The following is a 21,433-nucleotide window of genomic DNA, read 5'->3' as shown; positions in this document are numbered from 1 at the left end:
TGTCTTTCTGTGGTTTCATTGCAAAAGGAATTCTGTCCATATTTATTTGCTTACTGTTGCCACTGAGGACATTATACTGCTCTTCTGTCTCCCCTTTAAAATGCCGTATCATATAACACAAAACACAAGGCTCCTGGCCTTGACTTTCTAAAACATTGTGGGAAATCTATTTTACATGAACATGTACATTCACAGTATGGCCAGGTTTGATTAGCCTGGATGGTTATTCTATAAAAATCAACAGATCTGTACAGCATTCTAAAGTGGTAATAAACCCCCCTAAAGTATATGTTTTTTGTTTCATAGTCTGGACTGTTGCAATAATAGGCAATGTAAAAACAGGTTGCTTACCTGTAACTGGTGATCTTCGAGTGGTCATCTGTGCATTCACACCCATGGGATCCAGTGCGCAAGCGCTGGATCGATCGGCATTGTAGCAAGCTCTTTTAACGGATTTCCGCGCCCAGACCTCGGGCATGCACAGGAACCCCACCGCACATGCCCAGAGGGGAGGGCGCGGACATCCCACCAGTTCCTTCAAACCGCCGCAAATCAACCCCTATTGAAATTGTAGAAGCTGGCAGCAGCAGGGCAGGAGGGCGGGTGGTGTGAATGCACAGATGACCACTCGAAGATAACCAGTTACAGGTAAGCAACCTGTTTATCTTCAACATGGTCTCTGTGCTTCACACTCATGGGAGATTAGCGAGCAGTGGCCAACCTGGAGAAGGGTGCTGGCAGGTCCTTTACTGCGTAGCTGAAGATAGAATGCGACGTCCCATGTTGGTTTTTTGAGTTTTTGCGGACGTCTAGGGCGTAGTGCCTGATACAGGTGTTAGGCATGGCCCACGTAGCGGCTTTGCAAATGTCCGTCAGGGGCACTCCCTGGAGGAAGGCAGTTGAAGCTGCAATAGCTCGAGTTGAATGAGCCCTGATAGGGCTGGGCAATGGCTATTTGGCAACCAGGTAACAGAGGTGGATGAGACCCGCAATCCACCTTGAGAGGCACTGAGCCGTGATGCGAGTCCCCAGCCTTGATGGTACGTACGAGACGAATAGTTGGGAATCACGTCTCATCGGACGGGTTCTGTTCAGATCGAACAGGAGCGCATGCTTCACATCAAAGGTGTGGAACAGTCTGTCCTCTGAGGATGTCAGAGCCGGGAAGAAATCCGGGAGGAAGACCTCTGCCTGTAGGTGCCTGTAGGTGGAATTCTGATACTACCTTTTGCAGGAACGAGATGTCAGGTACGAGGCGTATGCTGTCTGGCAAAAAGGACAAGTATGGCGTGTCATGCCTGAAAGCCAGTATTTCTCCAACTCGCCTTGCAGAGGTGACAACAACCAAAAAGGCCGTCTTCCATGACAGACATTTCATATCGCAAATTGCGAGTGGCTCAAAGGGTTTCCTCGTGAGCTGGCGAAGAACTAGAGGAAGGTCCCAGGGAATGACAGGAGTTTTGACAGGAGGGTAGAGACGCAACAAACCTTTTAAAAAACGTTTTGAAAGTGGATGGGAAAACAGTGTGCATCCGTCAACTTGAACATGGTAGGCCGAAAGGGCGGCCAAATAAACACATAACGATGAGTGGGAAAGTCCCAAGTCAGCGAGGGATTTGGTTTGGCCTTCATTTTTACTGGCGTGGAAGCGGAGGATTGCGCCTTCGATGCCGGTGGTTTTGACTTTGGTAGAGCGGTATCGGAAGAAGGGGCATTACCCAGTGCAGTCGCTGCTACCTTTCCCGTCTTTGTCACCTTTAGGGACTTAGAGGAGCCCTTTTTGGCGGACTTGTGCTCCTTAGTGGACTTCGGCTTTTTCTTTGGAGTAGAAGCGGAAGACTGCGCCTTCGATGCCGGAGACTTCGACGTCGATTGGCCAATGTCGGAAGAGGGCCTCGATGCCGGAGCCGTCGATGTCAAAGGCCTCTTGGACTCAATCATTGTGGGAGGATGCAACGTTGACTCAAGGAGCGCCACTTTAAGGCGCGCAGCTCTGTTTTTTCGTGTCTGGTTGGAAAAGCGAGTGCAGTGGCGACAGAATTCAAGTCAATACACAGGGTGTGATGGTCAGGTGGAGCAAGTTTACTGCCGCAACCCTAGCACCGGTTAAAAAAGCCCCACTTCTTCTCCATAAAAATAAACAGTGAAGAAGAAAGAAGGGGTGGGGTAGCCCGAAGGCCACACTGAGGTAAACTGGCAACTTCCCCCTCGTAAAATAAAGTTGTTCAGTTTTTAAAAGTTTTTTAAAGAACAAACAAAGAAACACTGAAGAAAAAAGGATAAAATGGGGAAAAATCCGAAGAGCTGTGAGGCAAAAGCCAAAAAAGCAAACCGATCAGACCGACGAGAAAGAGGTCTTTCCAACGCGGCGGTAAGAAAGGAACTGGCGGGATGTCCGCGCCCTCCCCTCTGGGCATGCGCGGTGGGGTTCCTGCGTATGCCTGAGCGCGAAAATCCATTAAAAGAGCTTGCTACTATGCGGATCGATCCAGCGCGTACGCACTAGATCCCATGGGTGTGAATGCACAGAGACCACGTCGAAGATTGATTGTTCTGTCTACTATAAAGGAAAATGGGAACGCCATACTGGCTTCTGTTACAGAGAATGACAAATGCAAAATTGAAAATCAGTTTTAATTGTATTCGTGTAGTAATATTTTCTTTAATTTTGAGTGTCTTAAATCATCTGTCATATGTTAATACTGCAAACAGTCTTTCAAAATTCTAATAGAAGACATTTTCCCATTTCTGGCAAGCATATTACCATAGCAAGTCATTTTGAATTGTACTTGTTTTCACATTGTGTTTTGTTCCTTATCATATTTTTCAGTTTATTTATATCACATCACAAGTACAAAATATTTTTTGCTACTGGAAGCAAGGTCACCCAGTGAGCTTCCACAGTAGTACAGGAATTCAAGGTTCTAGTCTGAAACTAACCACTACACCACACTGGCTAAACAGCAGCAAGCAGCTAGTGCTAGGTGCGTTATTCAAATCATGTGGCAGAAAGTCACACAGTGATTTGCTGGCAGCCCTGGCCCCAAAGAGTTTTCCCTCAAAAGCCAAAACAGCCCTGAAAAGGGCCCTTCGCCCCTTTGCCTTTACTGACAGAAACCAAACCTGGAACACTGGCAAAACTGTTGTGGTTGCTAGCAATAGCCACTGACAGCATTCATTTCTGAAAGCTGCAGACACTCCTTTTATCAATATGGATTTTTTAAACTCTCATTTTTTAAAAAAAGATCTCAGACTTTTCTGCAAATCTAGGTTTTTCCAGGTTTGTAGAAAGATCTGTCTGGTTCATTCAGGACTGCAGTCTCTGAATTTAAATATCCTCAGATGGCTGAGTTGAGAATTAGATATACTGATTCTAATCTAATCAAGAAAAATCTGAAGACCAGTCCCTATTTTTCTAAACTAATAAACATCAGTAATATGCAGCATTCCAAATATTGGCAAAACAGTTAATACTTACTAAAGTAAGATAAAACTCCCATGTCCTAGTTCAATTGAGTGGGAGAGGGAAGGGTATTAATGAAACTTCAATGAAGTCTAATTCATCATTTTCATACTAGATTCTCCCTTGAAGCTTTTCTTGCAGGAGAATGTTAACTTAGATTATTAACAGAATTTCTTGGAATATTTTTGCACAGAGGGTATATGACTCTGCAAATATTTCAGATATTTTTGCAAATGCTGCAAAAAATGGCAAGATGACTTGTTCAAAAGAAAATCACATTCCCTTTATAATCTGCTGCCCAAAACACACACTTCACCTTGTATCATGGTAAATCCAACAATGTTTCTCTGTCTCCAACTCAGGTTTCAAAATGTATGCTGACATTTCTACAAATTGTTATTTAGGTAATGACCTTGCAGTAGTGTCCTAAGTGCCTTCCAAATATTCTGCCAACACTCCAGTAGACCACTTATTTTCATCACTGCAACAGTTGCTGTACTCGTGCCTATTGAGGCAGACTCAGCATGGGTTCTGTAAGGGAAGATCTTGTCTCACTAACCTGTTAATGTTCTTTGAGGGGGTGAACAAGCATGTGGACAAGGGGGATACAATAGACATTGTTTACCTTGACTTCCAGAAAGCTTTTGATAAAATTCCTCATCAAAGGCTCCTAAGTAAGCTCAAAAATCATGGGATTACCCCAAAACTGGCTAATTAATAGAAAACAGAGAGTGAGTATAAATGGGTAATTTTCTCTGGGGTTAAGCAGGGCTGTGTATTGGCTCCCCTCCTTTTTAATCTTTTCTTAAATGATTTGGCCACGGGGTTAGAGAGGATTGATGGTCACAGCCCAATTATGAGCTCGCGACCGGTGCCCCTGCTATTGTTTGCAGACGATGCTGTAGTTCTTTCTAGGTCTGAAGTAGGGATAAAGAGGCTGTTGGCACATTTTATAGAATATTGTGAGCTGAACGGATTATCTGTGAATTTTGACAAAACTAAAATAATGGTGTTTGGAGATTCCTGGAAACCCATCAAGTGGCGTGTTAAGGGTAACACCATTGAACAGGTGAAGTGTTTTAAATATTTGGGAATTAACTTTCATCATAGTGCAAGGTGGGTAGCCCACAGATCAGAAGTAATTAAATCTGCGAACAGCTGTGTGCTAGCAATAACCCGTTTCTTTTTTACCAAGGGTAACCAGTATGTTCCTGCGGCCCTAAAAGTGTTTCAGCACAAAATTGGAGCGAAGCTTCTTTATGGGGTGCCCATTTGGATCACAGCTTTTAACAAAATGGTAGAACAACTCCAATCCAATTTTGTGAGGAAAATACTAGGGTTGCCCCTGTGTGTTTCCTACGCCGCTATTTGTTTGGAAGTCAATATGATACGCTTGGAAACAAGGGCTTGGATAATTACCTTCAGATTTTGGCTACGTTTGCACTTTAGGAACTGTCCCAATAGCCTTATTACATATCTGTTGGAAGAGTCTCATTGCTCTGAGTGGTTTGCTGCTATAGAAAGGAAAATCGTCTCAATAGGGTTATGCGTGAATGATATGATGTCCTTATCTGAAGCACACATCTTTGCCCTGCTCAAACAGAGATTAATTGATATTGAGATGCAAGAGCTTAGAGCCTTGGCTTCTGGTAGATGCTCCCCTTTAAGATGGGCACGTTTTCCGATCAACACCCCTGCACAATACTTATTGGATTTGACTTCTCCACAGTTGCGTAGAGCATTTATGCTGGCCCGCTTTAACGTGCTCCCCTCTGCGGTTTTAGCAGGAAGATTTAAGAAAATCCCCTACTCTGTTAGGTTTTGTGATTGTGATTCAGAGGAGATTGAAACAATCGAACACGTATTCCTCCACTGTAGTTTGTATGATGACATTCGGGCAGTCTATCTAGAAGCCATACTTAAGAAAGATGTCAAACAATCAGATGACAGAATGTTGTACCGTTTATTGGCTTCACAAAATACAGTGGTTATTGAAGCGGTGGCTATTTTCTGTAACTGCCTTATAATGAGGAAGCTATGTGTTAAATCAATGAACTGAAGGGTGACTGTTTATGACTCTGATCCATGCCAATAAAGGTTTTGAATTGAATTGGTAATTTTCTCAGTGGAAGGTGGGAAGCAGTGGGGTACCGCAGGGATCAGTACTTGGTCCACTGCTTTTTAACTTGTTCATTAATGATTTGGAGTTGGGAGTAAGCAGTGAAGTGGCGAAATTTGCAGATGATACAAAGTTGTTCAGGGTGGTGAAAACCAGTGAGGATTGTGAGGCACTCCAAAGGGATCAGTCAAGGATGGGCAAGTGGGCGTCAACATGGCAAATGGGGTTCAATGTGGCCAAGTGCAAGGTGATGCACACTGGAGCCTAAAATCCTAAATATAAATACACACTGATGGGGTCTGAACTGGCAGAGACTGATCAAGAGAGAGATCTTGGAGTTGTAGTAGGTCCCTTAGGTATGTGGGTCCCAGATACGCAAGACTTTAAAGACAAAGCAAGCAGCTGGCGATGAGCCAGGAGATGTGAACTTCGCCTTTTAGCCTGTAACTCCTCCCTCAGCTTTTGCCTGCATTGTTCCAATGGTACAGGTGATTTTGGAGCCCTGGGGTTAACTAACTGACTTCCACCTGCTGGGGCAGTGCTGGAGGGCAGAGGTTCTTTTGCATCAGCTTCTGGCTGTTAAGTCTTGACATATCTGCTTCTCACTATCCTGCTGGTTGGCTTCTATTGAATCTCAGCTGGCTACATAGAGCCCCTTCTCTTCTGGGGAGTCCTCAGTATCACAGAGCCTTGGCTGACCCATGACACCAGGAAGCAAATTTAAAATAAAAACAGATACCCCTGCTTCCCCACTTACCAGTACAATGAATGAGAATTCTCCTTTCTCTTTCTTTACCACACTGGGGGAAGTGTTTTGTGGAAGAAGTACAGGAAGACATGTTTAATCCTTCCTCCAACTCCTTTCCAGTCTCATGATGATTTCAAGGAACATTAAATACATCAAGGGATATCAGTTTCATTCTCATCACTGATCTCTCACATCTGATCTCATTTGGCTCTAGTCTGTCTCTCAGTCTTGCTACAGATTTTAGTGCACAGTGTTACCAAAGCATAAACCAGACAGGGAAGCTTCCAGGTGGCAACATTTGCTTCCAATCCCTCTTCCCAATCCGCAGCATCATTATCTACATGCCAACACTGGCAAGCAAAAACATCTCCCCAGCCCTACCCCCAGTGTCCAAGCACAACCCGGAAGAGAGAGAACTGAAGAGTGAACAAACAGGATCTAATGCATTTATAAATAAAAAAGCAATGCTCTTCCTCCAAGCCCATGAACCAGCAATGTACTAGTGTAAGCAACACTTTGGAACTATCAGCACTATCCTCTGTAGTTGCAATATCTGTGAACAGTTCCTTGTCAGAAAATTGTCTCCTGATTCAGCCCCCCACCTGCATCTTGAGCTCTAAACCAGACAATCTACTTGCCAAAACAATGGCCAGATCAAAATATTCCTGAATATTACTGATTATCATTAATTTCTCGATTTAGACTAAGATATTGTTATTAAACACCTTAAACTAATACAAGGTGTTATCTTGTCACGCATGCCTATCAATCATCATAGCAACATGTACTTCAGAAACTGAGGTTTATTTTTTTTACAAAAGATGATGCTACTATTAAGAAATATGGTCAAGATTATCTTCACATAAACCATCTTTTCTAAACCAACAGAGTAAAATTCTGAGAATTGTTAAGTACAAGTGGGATGCCCATGAGACTCGCAGGGAGGGGAATCCCTTCTCTCCCCCTGCCATTGCAACACCAGGCCCCACCACCCATGTGCAGCAACAGCAATGGTACCTGGGAGTTGCTCTGAGCCCAGAGTGGCTCCCAGCATCCTCCATCGCCATGGCCAGCCTCAGAGGTTCTCCTGGAGTCCTCCGCTGCACAGCTGGGCCCGGTGTGGCTTCCCAAGCACTCTGCTCTGGCAGCCAGGCAGGGAGCAGCTCCCAAAGTGCTCTGCTGCATCCAGGCCCAGAGCCTCTCCTGGTGTCTGCTATGGTGGCAGCTGAGCACCAAGCTACTCCTGGAGCCTGCTGACACAGTAGACAGCCCAGAGCCGCTACTAGAGTCCTCTGCCATGGCAGCTAGGCCCGGAGTTGGCCTACAGTGGCAACTGCCACCAGTTCAACTGGTAAATGCATTGTCTGAGCACGCACAGGCAACACTTTTTTAACTGAAGAGGGGATTTAAATCCTGTGTATTTTTAAAAACTTTTCAGGTTTTTCTGCAAGCCTTGGAAGTACCCCAAGTTTGCAGAAAAATACATTTAGCATTGGTGTGGTCCTGATCCACAGATTTAAATATCTGCAGATGGGGGCCACCCATTGCTATTAGATATACAGATGATAGATTCAACTTCCTGCTTCCTTTTCTAAAAGGTGGGGGATCTACATTAGAATGCATGGATTTCCTCCTCAAAACTCACTTTTTTAACCTAACACTGTTCACTACTATTGAACCTATTTTAGCATATAAATGGGTACCAAGCAAGATAGATATCACCTATTTCAATACTTTCAGCTGACAATGGGCCACAACTCAGTGACAAGTGCATTTACTTTGCAGGCAGAAGGTGCCAAATTCAAGTTAACAGGTGATGCGGAAATCTTCTACCTGAGAGCTGCTACCAGTCAAAAGAGACAAGACTAGTATCGACAGACCAACAGTTCAACTCACTATATACAAAGGGGAGCAGGTCCTCAGTGCAAAAACAGAACAAAGGGTCAAAGATGCTTCCTCATAATGATTCTTTGTGTAGCTGTCATTGTGGCTGCATATGCAGAGGCATTTACAATGGACATGGAGTACCCACAGAACACTTCCCCCTCCACTTTCTTTGACTCAGACCCCCAGAGTGCAAGACCTTCCCAATTCGTTTTGGGTCTTTAAAAATCAGCAATTGCTAGGTCGCTACAGGACAACAACACTATAATGATCTGTTGACACAATCTACTAGATTCTCTGGATTGCCAGATTTTATTTTCTTAAAAGGTAAATCTTTAGCTCTTGTGTGTAGAGCAGAGACGAGATAGGAGGTTGCAGACTCCTTAGGTCTTGGCACAGAATGGGTGAGAACAACAGATGCCATTGACAGCCCAACTGCTGGCAATGAACCCATCTAACTCATCAATTTGGAATAACCAGAGCAAGAGAACTGGCAAGAAGTGCTGAAAGCCACTACCCATTTCTGTCACCAGCCTCTTGGACTGTGGGGTTCTGCAAGGCTGTGTCCCATGCTCTTTTATATCTACATGAAACTGCTGGGTGAAGTCATCCCAAAATTTGTGCTGGGTTGTCATCAGTATGCAGATCTGGCTGATCCCAGGGTTGCAGAAACCTTAAACAGGAGCCTGGAGGCAGTTTCGGAGTAGATGTAGTCTAATAAACTGAAACTTAATCCCAGCAAGACTGAAGTGTTATTAGTGAGTGGAAGGTCTGACCCAGGACATAAAGTGTCACTGTTCTGGATGGGGCTGAAGGAACAGCAGGTGCTCTTGGACCCAGGGCCTACTGCTGGAAAAGTAGGTGGCAGCTGTGCCCAGGAGTACCTGTTACCAGCTTCGACTGGTTAGCCAGCTGCAGCCTTACCTGGGCAGAAAAGATGTGGTCATTGCGGTGCATGCCCTGGCTACATCTAGATTAAATTACTGGCATGCACTCTACATGGGGATGCCCTTGAAAAACATTAAAAACTTCAATTGGTGCAGAATGCTGCAGTCAGGATGTTGACAGCAGTGGCCCATTGGAACCAGATCACTCAATCTGCGTTTGGGCACAATTCGAGGCATTGACCTTTAAAGCCCGATATGATTTGGGACCAACATACCCGAAGGACTATCTACTCCTTTATAACCTACTCAACTACTGTGGTCATTTTCTGAGGTCCTCTACCCCTCAAATCTACAGGTATTTCCCCACCCAGAGTTGGCAACCCTGTAACTGGCTATGGCACCACTTTCCAGACCCTTGGAACACAGAAAACATGGCATAGGAGGAGCTGCTTTTCTTCCTTAGCTGCCACTGCATAGCCCCAAATCAACATAAGCCAACCTCCAGGTGGCACCTGGAGATCTCCAGCTATTACAACTGATCTCTAGATAACCAAGATCAGTTCTTCTGGAGAAAATGGCTGCTTTGGGCAGTGGACTCTATGGCATTATACCCTGCTGAGGTCCCTCCTCACCCCAAACCCTGCCCTCCCCAGGCTCTACCCCTCAAATCTACAGGTATTTCCCCACCCAGAATTGGCAACCCTGTAACTGGCTTTGGCACCACTTTCCAGACCCTGCCCTGTTTGGTGTAGTGGTTAAGTGTGCAGACTCTAATCTGGGAGAACCGGGTTTGATTCCCCACTCCTCCACTTGCACCTGCTGATGTGACCTTGGGTCAGTCACAAGCTCTGGCATAGCTGTCCTTAAAAAAGAGCAGTTTGTGTCAGAGTTCTCTCAGCCCCACCCACCTCACAGGGTGTCTGTTGTGGGGAGGGGAAGGGAGAGGAGTTTGTAAGCCGCTCTGAGACTCTAAGTGAAGGGTGGGGTATAAATCCAATCTCCTCTTCCTCTTCTTCTTCTTCTTCTTCTTATCTACAGGTATTTCCCAACCCAGAGTTGGCAACCCTGTAACTGGCTACAGAACTGCTTTCTGTGGTTTATCATGGTTTGATGTAAGTACCAACAATGGAAAGCAATAAGCAGAAAAAAACTAATTCGCATTAGTACTTAAGTGCCAATAGTCATACTATTCTAAAATTGCTACAGTAGTCCATTCATTAAATTAATTACTTCCATAAAGAACCAAATTACTGTTTTCCTTTATCACCATTCCAATTCTGGTAAAGGAATAAGTAATTGTTTGAAGAGCCTGGCAAATTTCACTAAATGGCACAGCAATTATGACAGACAAAGGAAACCATATTCACCCAATTTTGCCAGAACAGAATAACTCCTTCTGATACAATTGGGTATTAGTTCAGAACATGCACACCCTTCCCATCTATGGTATCATGAAAGTTCTCTAGAAAATATAATGCCATGTTTCAATATCTATAATTAACAAGTCTAGCTTCTGTACACACCTGTATGTTTTTCTCTTTAGCTTAGTTTTAAAATACAACATAACTTGTTTTTAGCCAACAGCTTTTTTACTTACACCAATGAAACATATCAAGTTGTAGCATTTAGCAGTTCGAAAGTAAGAAATTGCAAGTAGATAAATAGGTACTGCTTTGGTGGGAAGATAACAGCATTCTGTGCACCTTGGCATTTAGTCATGCCGGCCACATGACCATGGAAACATCTTTGGACAGCGCTGGCTCTTCGTCTTGGAAACGGAGATGAGCACTGCAACTCTAGAGTCTGATTTGACTAGCTTTCGAGCAAGGGAAACCTTTACCTTTACTAGCATGCCATCCAAGATGCTGCAGAGATATAATTTCAAGCCCTCATTTGAAGCAGACTTCAGAAGGGAGGGGGTGTGGCAGGATGATAAGACTAGCACTATATCTATCAGCAAGACCAAGGACCAGTCACCAGCCCTTGCACCAGTGAGATATGATAACCTCATAAGTGACAAAGTAGTAGCCTAAATGGACATCTACATGCTAGATATCGAAACTACAATGTTATACTGCCTGCCCCATCAAAAAGTCTATCAATAGCATTACAAACATTCATGATCATAAGAAAGAGGAAATCAAACTCTTTATTTTTATGCAAGTGATAACAGAGTACATTTAACATGCATTACAGAAAAAATAACTTCAGAAGAAGGAGTTTAGATTTTACCCCGCCATTCACTACCTGAAGGAATCTCAGAGAGGCTTACAATCTCCTTCCCTTCCTCTCCCCACAACAGACACCCTGTGAGGTAGGTGGGGCTGAGAGAGCTCTCCTGAGAACTGACCTTGAGAGAACAGCTCTGAAAGAACTTATGACTGACCCAAGGTCACACCAGCAGCTGCATGTGGAGGAGTGGGGAATCAAACCCAGTTCTCCCAGATTAGAGTCCGCACTCCTAACCACTACACCCAACTGGCTTTGTGGTGCAGTTCACTTGTTGCCTAAGGAAGAAAAAATGGCATTCATGGGAATTTAAAAATATCTTCAGCCTTCAGATGCCTCTGTCAAAGATCTTATTTACTCCTTCCTATTTTTTATTGGCAACTTTGGAAATATTGTTTCTATATTGATATTTTAAAAACTAGTATCAATCAAAAAGCCATAGGAGGTCTACCAAATAAATATTGCTGCTTCAAAATATGGAGTGTTCCTCAGTGTCTTTTTTTGGCTGCCTATTATGAATATGGCGCTCATTGGCCAGACAATGCTGTGTTGTGTAAAACAGTAAATTGTTTGGGAACTCTGATTATTCATGTCAATATGTACGTCAGCATTTCAGCTCAGTGCTGGGTTGCCATGACCCCATATGCTAACCATCTTTGTTTCAGCACATGGGATCAATGTACTATCTGTAAATGTGGCAGCAATAGTACATAATATATAAAAGAGTTTTGGTGCACACGCTCCCGCAGCTGCCACTCTGAAGGATCCCCTGGCTGCATTGGCTGGCTCCCTTGCCTCCGTCCTGCCCACAGAGGTGGCGAGCCAGCCGGCAGCATCTCTGGCTCACTGTGCTCTGAGCCAGCCGAGGGGACAGGTGCTCCGGCGGTCGGAGGGTGAGCAGGACCACTGGGAGAGGTGGAGAAGAGGTGCAAGAGCCCACACATGTTCAGAAATGCCACGGTCAAGGCGGGGGCAGGGCGGTGACTGCTGCTGCAGCAAGAGGTCGCCCCTCTGCAGGCAGCCCTGTCGTTGTCGTCCGGGCCAGCCAAGCCAGCTCTGACGCCACTCCGTGCTATGCCCCGCCACCACCACCAATGCCACCGCTGAACACACCGAGAGGCCTCCCTGATGCAGCCCCGCTGCCGTGCCAAGACCCTCCTCCTGTCCAACCCCACCGGCGGGAGCTGGGACACAGGTGCAGGAAGATGATGGCCCAGCTAGAAGCAGAATATGGAGATAATTAGGAGGATACCATGTTTTGTTTTGCTTTGGCTACTGCTTTTGTTGTTGTTGTTTATAATGGCATTACTCTCATTCAGTTCTACTGCCAAATATATAAGTAAACTACAGAAGCATACTCATGGTGGAAAAAAGAATCAGATTTATAACACTGTTAAAAGGAACATTTTTATTCATCCAGGTTACATGATTTATTTTCTTCCTTATATATTTAGGCTAGTCTTTAATTTAATGCCCATTGGTGAAAACTGCCATAGAAAAAACTTAATAGAAGTTGCTTGTCCTGCTGCAGCCAGAAAGGTCTTAGATCCTGATTTTTGTAGATAACATATTTAAGAAAAGTTTGGATAGAGTCTGTAGCAAGACCACCTTATAACCTTGCGCTTCAGTTAACTTTGCACTGAAAATACTATACAAATTTGGAAGTTAAAATTCTTTCCCGATATATTTGACAACAATAATTATTCATTTTGGGGATGAAAGCGGAAGTCTCATTGTAGTTTCCTTCACTTAGCAGAAAATTTGCTAGTGCAACAAGCAGTGTCATCCCAAGGTAAGCCCTTGTCTGGAAATGAAAGCTAGAAAAAGACAATATAGTCATAAAGGTTCAGAAAATCTAGGCAAAAACAAAAGGCTTGTGGTGCCACACACATTTGTTAACTTTCCAGTTCTTTTACAGTATGTTGTTGGCAATACTAACGATTCTGGTATTCTCATGTGCTGATTAGGTTTTGAATCAACTCCCAGTAGGAGTTAGGCTACATGGCAGCAATGAAAAAGTGATACACAATATAAAAGACTTCTGAAATGCCATACTATAATATAGTAGACAGTGAATATTGTAAATATTTTTGTGATATCAACATATGACTTACCTTCACATCCCTGTGAATTATGTTATTATCATGACAATAGCGTAGTGCTTCCAGAATCTGTCTCATATAATGACTGCAAAAAAATATATAAATATGATTATAAAACTTATGAAGATATTATAGTCAATCTATTCAGGTTGTACTTAACTGGAAAAAATCTTTAATTTATTCCTATATTTAATTTGTATATGTAATTTATTCCTATATTTAAATCAGTTGTATATTTTGACTCCTGGGAACAATACAAATTTCTCACAACTAACTTTTTTTTATTTTCAAAGAACTTCAGCAGGAGAGAAACACAACACAATACCTTCCCTTGGAAGCAGCAGAAAAATATTATAGGATAACTCTACCCTGCCAAAGAGATGACCTGTATGCAGGTAGATGAAGCAAGGTACGCACTGGATCCAGTGGAAGAGTTCGTGGAAAGAGCTGTCAGAGTGATCTTTCCCTGTCTTCCCCCAACAGCCTGCAATTTGTCTCAAAACTCCTGAGGGTGGCAAGAGCTTCCCAAGCAAAATGTGCTACAGGATAGGGAGGTGCAACAATGAGGGGGGATATGGGTAAAAACTGTCTCCTCTTTCGTCTACTGATGCAAGCGGTGAGCAGAAGAGGGAGAAACAGGACTTTAAACTGACACATTGCTATTCAGCTCTCACAAACCTCAGAGAGGAACTTTGGGTAAAATGGAAGGCTGCCTAGAGAAAGATTTGCCCCACCAACTCTTCCACGAACTCCTGCTTGATCCAATCTGATGCTTTGTCTCTCTACAGCAGCCCCTGGTGAATATAACAGAAGATAAATGTACACAAGGAATACCTTTTGTTTCTGGACACGGTGCTAGTATAATACCCATACTGCAGTTTGAGTCTCAAGAATTTGAAATACTGTTCCAGTTTTAGCTACAGGATATAAAAAACTACCTCAATATACAATCTAGTTTAAAGTTCAGGAACAAGAGTGGAAATTGAAGAATTATGGAACTATTCTATTTGAAAATCCCATAACACTGAAGGCAGATTTTACAGAGCTCTCTCATAATTAATGCTGCTAAATATCGTAATCATTTTAGTTAGACAGAAATATTATCAGGGTAGACAGTGAGAATGGGAAAAGACTCCTTGGCAAGCATGGACTATTCTGCTTCCATGGGGTGCATATGTTATGTTGGGCCTGTAATAAGGTGTGACAAAATATGCGAAAGAAATAATATCTCAAGGAGAAAATAAGCTCCTTAGAGAGGATATACCTATTCCCTAGAGTACTTTTTGTAGCAAAGAGGATCCTGGCAAAGAATGCCTTTGAAAAAGGCAAGATGTTGATTCTGTGCCAGCAGAAAGAAGCAAGCACTGAAGGTAAGATATCCCACAAAAATCTCACCGAGATGATCTTACAATTGACACAAATTACTAAACTTAAAGCACAGTGGGTTCTATGATCCGGGCACCTGCAGGCAAATAAAGTTCACTGTTACAAGCTTTCTTCTAATACCTAATGCTGGATCTGAAAATCCATTTTCCTGCCTAGAGATGAAGTTCTAACATTTCTAAAAGAATTAGGAATATGAATTCAGGTCTATTTAGTTCCATACAACTTCTAATGAATGCTACTCCTTTTTCTTCTAGGTATGTATTAAAAATGAAGAGTACTGTACTGCCCAACAAAACATTCAAGGGATGAATGTGTGGTTTGGTAAACGTAGCACTGTTTGGGCCACTGAAATAAGTATAATTCCAAGGTCCTCCAAGTCAATGTACTGTGCTAGACAGACCACAGTACTGATCCAGCAGAGCTCCGCATCTGGTCTTAAGGCAAGACACTTAAAGGGCTAGGTCAGGTCTGTACAACATGTGAACACCCAAGCTAAACCATACCCAAGTATTGCCATATATTTGATAGTTTCCCTGTTATATCATCCTAACCAGGGATCAAGAGGAGGCTTAATGAATCCCTGATCTGTTATCACATTTGGTTAGTGGTCTGTTAGATACAATCATAGTTTAAGAACCAGGTAGGTATTTGGACAACGAGGGAAGAGTAAGTAAAAAAGGGACATCTGGACTTCCCAGTTGAAGCTGATTGGGATGATGCGGTTGCCATGTTGGCATGACCTGGAAAACCTTCCTCTCCTCTTGGGAGACACATGCATCTTCAAATGAGGTCAAGGCACTGCAGCTCCCATGGCAACTACAGTATCCTTACTGGCTTCACTAGGAGGCACAGGTGTAGACATCTGGTGGGCTTCATTGGATGCTAATATTGACAACAGACCTGACCTGGAAGACTGTCCTTTCCCTTGAAAGACATCCATGTCTCCCAAGTAATGGTAAGGTGCTGTGAGCACTACATCATCAACAGCATCCCGGTGAGCTTCACTGGGAGGCCCAGATGTCTTATGGAAAGAACTCCTATGGTAAAGTCTGCCAACACATTGCAGTTGGAGTGGTAACAGCACCACCTTAGCTTTAACTGGGAAGATTTCCCCATTCTTTGGGGACATATGTCCAGCTGGCTTCACTGGAACCAGATTGGAAGTCTGACTGGGTTCTAGGGCTACACAGCATCTATTGCTGTGACACCTCTGTGAGTGAACCACAGTTTGGGAACCAGTGCTTCATACCATTCACAATTTATAGAACACCTCCATGTTCCCTCTTAGGTGTCTTTTCACAACTAAAGGACATTCTTTGGGGTAACAATATCTGCACAAAGAGTTCAAATGTAAATGTGACATAGGTCTGTATAAGAGCATTAAGTTTCCTATTTTATTCTTATCCCCTTTACTAGCAATGCCTGTCAATGAATCTATCTTTTTAAAACTCATGCTGCAACAGACTGAGCTAATGTCCAGTCTTGTTCCATGTACATAGACTTCCAATTTGCTTCCAGATTCAATTCAAGGGCCTGGGACCAACATAAGGACTGCCTCCTCCCACATGAACCCACCTGTAAAATCCAGACATCTTTGGAGGCCCTGCTTTGGTTGCCCCTACGATTTGAAGCTAGATAGCCAGCAACCTGAGAAAGGAACTTCTCAGACATGGCACCAAACTTTGGAACTCCCTCACCAGGGAGATTTGTCTGTCTCCCTATATCGGTGTCTTCCAACAGATGAAAACTTTGTTTTGCCTGGCATACCCCCAATAATGGTTACAGGCCCTCCTCTTGGCGTTGTTTACGTGGTTTTATTTTAACTGTACAATTTTAGCTGTATTTTAATTGCTAAAATGTTTTAATGTTTTTTATGTTTGCTCCCTTGTGGATCCTGATTGGCTGGAAAGGTGGCATAAGAATGTTCTAAATAAAATAAAATAAAGATTGTTTCCAGTAAGCTTCCTAGTAATGACCAAGAGCTGTTTCATAGGTAAACTATGAGCTCCACATAGGCTTGCCAAGTCCCCCCGGGGGGTGGGGAAACCCCTGCCCCAGAGGCCCGTTCCCTGCCGGCGGCGGATCGGGCCCCGGGGGAACCCCAGCCCCAAAGTACGTGACGTGCCCATCACCCGGAAGTGACGCAACCACGCTGGGCACGCTGGGGGCGGGGCCACGGTCATCCGAGGGAAAACTCTATGGTTTTCCCTCAGATGGTCGTGGCCCCGCCCTCAGCGCGCCCGGCGTGGTCGCGTCACTTCTGGGTGACGTGGTTGTGGCACATGCACGCTTTGCGCGCGTGCACTCCAGGAGCGAGCCGGGAGTCCCCCACTGCAGCGACAGGTAGGACTTGGCAACCCTAGCTCCACATTGCAGGACACTGTCTCATGTTCCTATGTCACTGGTGATTCAATGTTCTTATTTCTTAGAGGCGGAGCTTACATCGCAGCAAAGCAGACGTTCTCTCGGGGGGCTCCAGAGGAACTCTGACTCTCTTTGCTTCTTAGGGGATAATCGGATTCATCCGATATCCCACTAACACTTCTGGAGGAAGAGTTAGTTGCAGAGGAATTGATCGGGTTTGTGCTAAGGGATCATCCTGAAGCCGAAGCAAGAGGTGCGCAGCATGTCTAGACATGGCTGCCAAGCTGTGACAAGTTCCTAGAAGAGAGCCTTGAACCTCGCTACAAACATCAGCGAAGGACTGTAATTGTTTCTTGCAACTTTTAAGCTTGAAAAACCTCCCAAAATTTTTGCGCCCTTCTGAATTTCACCAAGAAGGTAAGGAAGAGAGGAGCAGAATTCCCCCCCCCCCGCCCCCTTCCTCTCTTCAGCGGCAGACAAAAGAACTGAGATGTCAAAGAATGTAAAAAAACAACTCCTGGGGCTAAACAAAAGGAACTATTTACATCTCAGCTTCAGTGATTTGAGACTTGTGGTGCATTTTCAACAGATAAAAGGATACTTGTTTTATTAAAATAAAACAGATACAGAAACAACATTTGGCTACTGAGCAAATTTATTAGAACTATAGACTATATGGTTGTGAAACTGGTATAAGGTAACATGATGGCGTCTATGACTTCATTTAAAGAGCTGGATACACTGTGGGAAAATTTTTGAAGACCATTTGCTACCAATGCTCACAAAAGCTCTCCAGAAACCACTGGAAAAATTCTTAGGAAGGTATGAAGAAGAGCAGACTATTCTGGTGACGTCACCCAAAAAAACAGGATCTCAGACATGAGGTTTTTCTGAAAGAATCTTGTACACCAAACAGAGAGACAACAAGCTCTTACGTAGACAAAACAAATCTTTCAAACTCTTTACTTTCAGAGAAGACCAAGGATACTGAAATCTTTCCAGAAGATAAAACAGAACTAATAGCGCTTTTATTTCCTTCCCTAATCAATTGCAGAGAAGGGAAGATTGATGCTATCTTCAAAAATAAAAGGCATAAGTTCAAGATAACGGGGGGGGGGATGTACAGAAGAAGTAATTTTTATAATTGATAATTATTTGATTGGCGCTAACATACATTGATTTATGGCCATTAATTAGTTGATTAACAGTAAAATACAAAACAATATGGAAGCTACATAGCAATGCGATTGTGCACAATAGATTTTGTTTTTTGTCTTTATATTGATGTATCAATGTGCTTTAAGCTTTAATAGCAATATAGAATGTAATACTATGAAAAAAAGATCCTAAAGATGGTTATACGTAAATATTACAACCAATGAATCTTAACTGCTTTTAAGCTACGTGGGCTTAACAACAGTACAATGTAATATGATGGAAGTGTTATAGTAACATGGCCTAAATTTTATTACTAATAATATGAACTATTGGAATATGAAAGGGGGAAAAATGTACGGCTTAGAGGAGAATTTTTGGGCAGGAAATGTTCTTTTTTACCTCTATATTTCCTATTTATCTACTTGCAATTTCTTGCTTTTGAACTGCTAGGTTGGCAGGAGCTGGAACTAGAGATGGGAGCTCACTCCATCATGCGGCACCCGGGTCTCGAACTGCTGAACTACTTCCACAGCCTGCAGTTCATCGTCTTAACCACTTGAGCCACCGCAGCTCCTTGTGTTATAGTAACGTGACTTAAATTTTATTACTAATAATATGAACTATTGGAATATGAAAGGGAAAAAAATTGTATGGATTAGAGGAGAACTCTTGGGCAGGAAATGTTATTTTTTACCTCTTTATTTTTTTTCACTTCTCTCTCTCTCCTTGGTTACTGCCCAAAGCCAGAGCACTCCCCCAGAGCCTCTTTTAGATCTCGTTGTATTTATTTCCACAACGGGCTTTACTGCTAGTAAATATAGATAATTATAAAATTGTTAAAGATGGTAAGATCTGACAGTTTATTGGAGAATAAGAATACTTTTAGTAGAAAATGTTTCACTTTCTTTTTTGGTTATATTTATTTGGAGGAGGAAATATTAGGATAATGTAGAATGCTGCCAGATACTATAAACAAATAGAAAAAGGAAGTCTGTAAAATGTATCTATGAGACACTGACATGGCTTTTTCTTTTTCTTTAAAAAAAAGTACTGCTCTCACTATATTTTTTCTTTTTGAAAGCCCAATAAAACTTATATTATAAAAAATGTTCTTATTTCTTAACATTAACATTTCATGCTACTACGTTCCCACCTCTTCTCCAATGAAAGCAAATAATTAGAATAAACACTTCTTCCCTGGACTGTCAAGTTAAACTATAGTATGTAAACCAACTTTTTTCCCCTTATTTTCCTCACGCTATCACTTATTACAGTCCAGTAGGTGGCACTCTTTTCTACTTAGTAACTTGTGCCAAAATGCATTGTGGCATTTACAATGATGCACAAAACTGAGTTTCTTAAAAATGTGATTGTTAATATATACTTCTGACCTCCAAGTATCCCCAAAATTATCTTTGCTATAAAACATTTTATAAAAAAGAGCCAAAGAAGTTATACTTTATCATAAGATCCAAAGTTCATCTGAAGTATGAGAATACTTCTTTTTTAACTCTACCAAACAGCTATGTGAATTTTAGGCAACTTAACTGTTTCCTACAAATCTACTCTATGTTGGCTTCCTATAATTTAGACATAAAACTTTTTCTAGAAATGTCTTATGGTTATTCTTCAGTTAAAAGCACATGGTGAACAGTTCTCAAAACAAATAAGATTTCTATAATATTAATGAATTGTTCTTTACCAATGAAACAGTTCAACAGAAAACTGACAATAAGAACACAAGAGAAGCCATGTTGGATCAGGCCAGTGGCTCACTGAGTCCAAAACCGTGTGTCTCACAGTAGTCAAAACCCAAGTACCATCAGGAGGTTCACCAGCAGGGCCAGAACTCCAAAAACCCTCCCATTGTTGCCTCCCAAGCACCAAGAATACAGAGCATCATTGCCCCAGACATATTCAGATGGGTAGCTGTGTTGGTCTGAAGCAATAGAACAAAGTTTGAATCCAGTGGCACCTAAGACCAACAAAGTTTAATTCTGGGTATAAGCTTTTGTGTGCATGCACACTTCATTAGATATGTTGAAAGTTTTCCTCAAGCCTTACATATAAGTAGAGGGTAAGCAGTTAGTTGCCAGGAAGGGCTAATTAGAGTCAAGATGCATAAGTACCTGGGCTATTAGTATTGCTGAGATTGGATTAAAACAGTTGGTAGACCTGTGAATGGCAGCAAATTAACATATACATACAAAAGTTAACAAATAGATGTGAGACCAGTTCACTCTTGTATCTGTAGGCTAATTTGCTGCCATTCACAGGTCTACAAACCGCTTTAATCCAATCTCAGCTATACTTATCGCCCAGTTACCTATGCATCTTGACTCTAACTAGCCCTTCCCAAGAACTAACTTTTCCTATGCTAAACCAATCAGTTGTTCAATATCCGGTTCTTTTTTAAAAAAACAACAATTTATTAGGATATATTTAGACATGTTAACATAAACTTATATTCACCATTACAATCCTAACCTATATCCTACCCCCCACCCTTTCCCCCTCCTCTGGCTTCCAGCAGTGCTCCGACCTCCAGCCCCATACTTCAATGTTCAATTTTCCCAAATCAATTTTTTCCACAGGTAACAGTTACTTAAAATACAAGTACCTAAGATACAATTATACCAATTTTCAGTAGTTGTCAAAACAAAACAAGTTATCTTTTACATCTCCATTCTTTTCTAAATATTCTTTCAGGTCTTTCCAATCTTCAAAAAAATCTTCTGCCTCCATATCTTTCAGTTTTTGTGTCATTTTGTCCATTTCTACTAAGAATAGTAGCTTTCTTATCCAGTCATTAACTTCCGGTACCTGATCTTGTTTCCAATATTGGGCATATGTCATTCTTGCAGCAGTAATCATATACCACATTAGAGTTCGTTTCGCCATATTAACTTCTTCCATTTTTAATCCCAACAAAAGAATTTCTGGTTCTTTTTTAAATTTACACTTTGTAATTTTCTCCATTTCTGCATGAATCTCAGCCCAAAAGTTCTTAGCTTTTTCACAAGTCCACCACATGTGATAAAACGAGCCTTCACATTTTTTACATTTCCAACATTTACTAGACATATTTGTATT

At 42.4% G+C, this 21,433-nt stretch overlaps 1 protein-coding gene across 1 annotated transcript in view; it reads right to left on the bottom strand.

Moving 5' to 3' along the window:
• LOC107109208 (peripheral plasma membrane protein CASK) overlaps positions 1–21,433 on the bottom strand; it is a 192,949-nt gene that overhangs the window by 63,653 nt on the left and 107,863 nt on the right. Inside the window, exon 5 of the mRNA XM_015409770.1 lies at positions 13,445–13,517. Within this exon, the coding sequence (XP_015265256.1) occupies positions 13,445–13,517 (73 nt within the window). The remainder of the gene's footprint in view (positions 1–13,444; positions 13,518–21,433) is intronic.

This window comes from Gekko japonicus, unplaced genomic scaffold, assembly GCF_001447785.1.
Source record: "Gekko japonicus isolate JY-2015 unplaced genomic scaffold, Gekko_japonicus_V1.1 scaffold4, whole genome shotgun sequence".
In the NCBI taxonomy this organism is placed as follows: domain Eukaryota; kingdom Metazoa; phylum Chordata; class Lepidosauria; order Squamata; family Gekkonidae; genus Gekko; species Gekko japonicus.
This window is presented reverse-complemented; position numbering and strand designations above follow the sequence as displayed.